We start from the raw sequence: 5638 nt of genomic DNA, 5'->3' as shown, positions 1-5638 counted from the left end.
TTCTTAAGATGCAATAGACTAAGACTGGCTTTCCCGCTACACTTGACTATAGGAACAGTGGTTGTAAGTGTTGCCTTTTTTTTTATTGATTTTGTTTAAACGTTCATTTTACATCATCAACATAATTTATCAATACATTATATTAGATTTATTAAATAATATAATGTGAAAATTATTTATTGTTTTGGCAGGTTAATGCTTATCAAAATATATAATTAAGTTACAGTTGAACCAAAGGTTACGATCAGACAGTGTTTTGATCTGAGCGTCACTGATGGATCTTATGTAGACGAAACGCATGTCTGGCGTATTTAATTAAAATCCTGGTACCTTAATTATAATTAATTATTCACAACACTGGGTCGATGCCACTGCTGGTGGACGTTTCGTCCCCGAGGGTATCACCAGACCAGTAGTCAGCATTTCTTATTCCATGAATAGATTACCTTAAGTAGCCGTATTTGGCATAAATTTTTGAAATTTTGGATTTTCAATGCTCGTCAACTTTGTGCTTGTTTGGCTTTATAACTATTTTGATCTGAGAGTCACTGATGAGTTTTATGTAGACGAAACGCGCGTCTGGCTTATTAAATTACAATCATGGTACCTTTGATAGCTATTTAATATATAATAAACGGAAATTTTCACGAAAATGTTTAAAAACTAATGTACAAGATTTCCCTTGGTATCTTTTGTCCCTCTTTTGTAGACGAAACACGCGTCTTTCCGCATCTTTACTTTCTTGGGTATCAACCCTTAAGGTTTTTTGAACCTGCTATCTCCTTTAATTTATGCTTGACGAAATACTACATCGAAACTTTTTTTTATTAATTGTGCAGGCAATCCGATTTGAAATGATTAATCATGGCAATTTAACAAATGTTTTTGAATATTAGCTTCAAGCATAGAAATTTAATAATTACTGGCGTCACAAAAAGCGAAAGCAAGTCTATTTATCGCTCTACGACGCCCGTCAGTCTGCAGGAAAGACCTTGTGTAGAGAACCAATGTCTTTGCTGCCATGGTAGGGAATTATTTCATATTTGGTTTTCAACCTCATTATGTTGAGCAGTAAGCAATTTAACATCTTATGTGCAGCAACTTTCGTTTAAGCCGAACATTCGAAGTTTCGCTCATTAACTCATTGTACAAAGAAAATTTTCCTCAACGTTGTTTTGGATTCAATGAAGGGGAATGATCTGTTATACCAAATTCTTCATAAACATGTGAATTATATCAATTGCATGCAGGAACACAGGTCGAGATCCGCTAATGGTCCTCCTTTGAACCTGTAGCACCGTGACAAAAGTGTCATTAAATTTGTTAAAACAGGTATATGCAAATCATATTGTCTATAACTAATCATCAGTTAAATTAAATGTTATTTTCTTTTAAGGAGAGCAAAGGAAAAATGGAAACCATTAAATCCATATTTAGAGCTGCCTTTGTGCTACCTCTTACGGCAGGAAACGTTGTAGCAGGGAAATCAAATGGAAAGCTGATGCATGACGGCAGGATTTCTGGTTTAACCATTTTATCAAGTTCTGTTATAATTGTAGCAGAGATTATGCTAACAGCAGTCGGTATTCAACAAAATAACGAAAGGGCTTTAGATGTAGCACGCCCATTTCTTATCGTTTTAAATTTCTGTGGCATTGTGTCATGCCTTGCAGTAGGATGTAGAGAGAAACAAAGAAATCGACAAAATATCAACAGCAGTTTAGCAAATGCTACAAAATCACTCCGACTGAAGTTTTTATGTTTATTCTGCTTCGGATGTGTACTTTATCGAATTATAAAATTAGCGGTACATGTCAAATGTAAAGTATATTTACGTCCAAATGATAGTGTCGGACAGGCAGTTTTATTTGATTTCGCATCAGTGATGTTTCATACGGTACAATTATTTTTTATATATATTTTTTCAAAGCAAGAATTCAGGCGTTCACATTTCACATTTTATGGGCTTATCATGCTTGTAGTAGCTAATTTCTCCAATTGGATTTATCATTCTGCGCATGGGTACGACTTTTTATCGAATAACTCTAGCTCTCATAGCCATTCCAATATTTCTCGGTGCCATCATAGCAAGACAGAGACATCATTTGAAGATTATCCAGATTTAGCAAATCCGTTCTTAGATCCCATGCGTTTAGAATACTCTCTTTTATCGTTAATTTTCATTTCTGAAATGTGGCCGCAAATGCGATCATATGTATTCAGAAGTCATGACGATGATAATGACGAACTTTATGTCAATACTGAGTTAACACCTTTATTACAAAGTGGAGATCCACAACAGGTAACGGCAATTGCAAGGAATATAGTTTCCAGTGCCAGGACAAAGTACAGTACAATAGCTTTGGGAGCATTGTTTATATCGCCTCGATTGGTGTTAGAATTTATGGAAACTGTTGCTCTTATCAAGATAGATTTCGGGCTTTTGTCAATTTACATTAACATTGCAGAACACGTACTTTTAATCATTGTTGTAGTCCGATCCTTTCATATCATGTCAAATCAGTGCCAGCCCAGAAATTCGGATGATTCCTGCTCTGTAGGAGATATTATGTTGATATTAAGTTTTCTTGCAACCGTTGGGTATTACTCGATGCATTTAATGGCTCATATTTTCGCATTGGTTCCGAGTTATCGAATTATTTTGACCATTAAAGGTTTGATCCGATTAATTGCATACTACTTTCAAACTGTATACATTTTGCAAATGAAAAAATATAGAATAGTATCTGCAAATGGGCAAACATCTGTTCGTTTCATGTGCCTGTTTTTAAGCCTTGTTCATCTAGGTTTCTGGTTTTCAGATACATTTTTCGTTGCACAGTTCCTATACAAAAACAGTCTTTACAATACAGTTTTGTATGCGAATATACAAAAAGTAAGGCAATTCTGGTTTCCGTTTGTAATATTTTTCAAATTTGAATGTTTTATTTCATTGTATGGTCTTTATAAATCTGGGTAAATATTAATATTGACGAAAGGAATCTCGTCACACGGAATGTTTCATCCTTATTTCCATTTTTCAACTTGAATGATTGTGAGGAAATATGGAAGCGTCACAGACAGTTCATTATCGTGCAAAGCGTATGTACATTCCATCTGAAAAGGCAAAAAATATAACACGTCTGTTCATTGTGATAAATATGAATTTATTAGATTGTCCTTTTGAAATAGTTATCAAAGGTACCAGGATTATAATTTAGTACACCAGACGCGCGTTTCGTCTATATAAGACTCATCAGTGACGCTCATATCAAAATATAACATAGACAATGCAACTTCCAATACGTACTCCCTATACGGCTAAAACTTAGCCACTTCTATCATGAAGTTTGGTAAATAATTATATCCTAGAATGGAAAGTTGATACGTGCTATTTTTTATTCAAAGGTCAAAACATAAGGCTGTGTGGTATATTATTAACAATTATATGCCCCGAACTTCTAAGAGTTTAAACTTATACTAAAAGTCTGCACTACCCCTCCCTTCACTTTATGTCTTACTCACAATTCAATTCCACCGCCTTCCATGTACATTTATATTGGTAACATTCCCAAGTTATGTCTCTGAAAAGATGGTAGTTGAACTTTTGGACATGGTTTAGTGAATTGAGAGTAGATTACCGTGAAGAGGAACACTGTGGGGATTATGAAATTAGTTTAGTGTTAAAGGAAAATATTCACTGAATCGATTCATATAAGGTAGGGATTTTTAGCATTAAGTTGAAAGGTAGAAAAAGCGTCCCAAGCGGAGACTGTCGTGACTTAAAAAAAATTAAGTTAGCCACCTTCTTCTATTTATATGGATAGTCGACCTTCGTATGGATAGAAACAAGTGCCTGTGATAGGGATCATATATGTGAACCAGTAAGTAAAAAGATACACAATTCCTTTCAATAATATATAATATATCTCCCCAAAAGAGCGTGGTTTATGAAACAGCTATATTCACAAATTGCAATCTATATATGCATGAAATATCCTGTATATACCAACTGAATTACTAAGAATTTTGTCGTTTCATTCCTGCAATATTATATCACTGTAGAATACTTCCCGTTCAATTGTTATACAATTGTCAAAAGAAAAGGACACATAATTCTTCAATTAAATAAACGCATCATAGATACCAGGAATGAATTTTTATATTTGTGCCGGACCCATCAGTGAAGCTAGAATAAAAAAATGTTAAAAAGAACCGAAAAAAAGTACGAAGTTTTAGACCATTGAGGAACAAAAATTCATAAAAGTTTTGCCAAATACATCTAAGGTATTTCTGATGTAGAAAACCCAGATTTTAATCCTGTGTCTATGATGAGTTCATTTACTAACTGTTCAGTTTCTATCTTACATTAGGCCTATAAAGGCGGAAGTTGTTATCCTTGATATATAAATTAAAACCAGCACGTTTTTTTGATATTCTATATAAAAGGAAGTTTATTTTTTAATGATCTTTCTATCAGGAAACAGTAATCTGAACCTTCATCCTCTGTTGTTTTTTTTATGAATAAATGCACTTCTTCTTACCTCAAAATCCTGAAAATTAGACATTATCCAAAATTATTTTTTTCTGATATTAATTAAGAATCTAGGTTAATTAGTTCTTTCTTTACTTATTTATTTATTCTAAAGACATACTGTAGGGTTGAACCAAGAAGGCTCAAAACTTGTTTGTATTTACTTTGAATAATTATGTAATAAAAATTTGAAAACAACACTTTATGAATTTCCTGCGTCCGAATAGCTATTCTTGTTTTCTTTCATCTTCATCAGGAACGCTCTCAGTCGAATAGTTGGAAACAAAGGATGTAAAAAGTGAAATGACAACAATACTCCAAGGAAAATTCAAAACTAGCTCACATTTCTGCGGACTTGGTATATTCTTTTCCTTGAACATAGTGGATTCAAACCTTGTTTCATAGCTAGCCAAACCTCTCACGTGTATGCCATACGCATAAAGTTCGATTGTACAGTATTGGCAAAAATATGTGAACCAAAAAAACCTGACATAATATAGGGTGCAGCAGACAACATTGTTATAATCTTATTCACTATAAAACAAACAAAGAAAAACAAAGAAAAACAAAAAGGTATATAGACAGAGCAGTTCATCAACTTTCTACTCAGACACTGGTGACGTTTTATAAAGCCTGAATAGCAGGTACTAATATGGGGACAATTGATAATTTCAAAATCATCATTGTCTTTTTTGTCATAGATATAGTATTGAGATGACCGCTTTTGTCAAATTAGAAGTATATATCTAAAGACAAGGCGGATGCAGCCGTGACTGCTGTTTCTTTATAATTTGAAGTATTTGAGGATACAGTATATTAATGAAACCAAATAAGAGAAGTTTTAATTGTTAATGGAAAGAACAGCATCAATATATCTTAATGTGAAATTATATGATCTGGCCTTTTTGATCTTCTTGTTTTTGGCAAGTATCTGAAGAATTCCGAATCATATGAAAATTGAAAGAGTCGGCAAGAAAGGGCGCACAATTCGTTCCAATAGAAATCCCGACACTTTGTTGAAAATATGTCAAAATTCAGCAACTATGTTGTCAATAAGAAACTGACCGTTCAAACCCCAGCATACTGATCAATTGTTTCTCTGTG

The 5638-nt window shown here is 33.6% G+C and overlaps 1 protein-coding gene across 1 annotated transcript; it reads left to right on the top strand.

Moving 5' to 3' along the window:
- On the top strand, positions 1 to 2994 carry LOC139488745 (uncharacterized). Its single transcript, XM_071274572.1, has 2 exons — positions 1 to 63; positions 1397 to 2994. The coding sequence occupies exon 2, from the start codon at positions 1412 to 1414 to the stop codon at positions 2978 to 2980; it is 1569 nt and encodes a 522-aa protein (XP_071130673.1). The 5' UTR covers positions 1 to 63; positions 1397 to 1411; the 3' UTR covers positions 2981 to 2994.
- Positions 2995 to 5638: the final 2644 nt, after the last annotated feature.

This window comes from Mytilus edulis, chromosome 9 (genome assembly GCF_963676685.1).
Source record: "Mytilus edulis chromosome 9, xbMytEdul2.2, whole genome shotgun sequence".
Taxonomy (NCBI): Eukaryota; Metazoa; Mollusca; class Bivalvia; order Mytilida; family Mytilidae; genus Mytilus; species Mytilus edulis.
The sequence above is the reverse complement of the archived record's forward strand: the minus strand, read 5'-3'. Positions and strand labels throughout refer to the sequence as shown.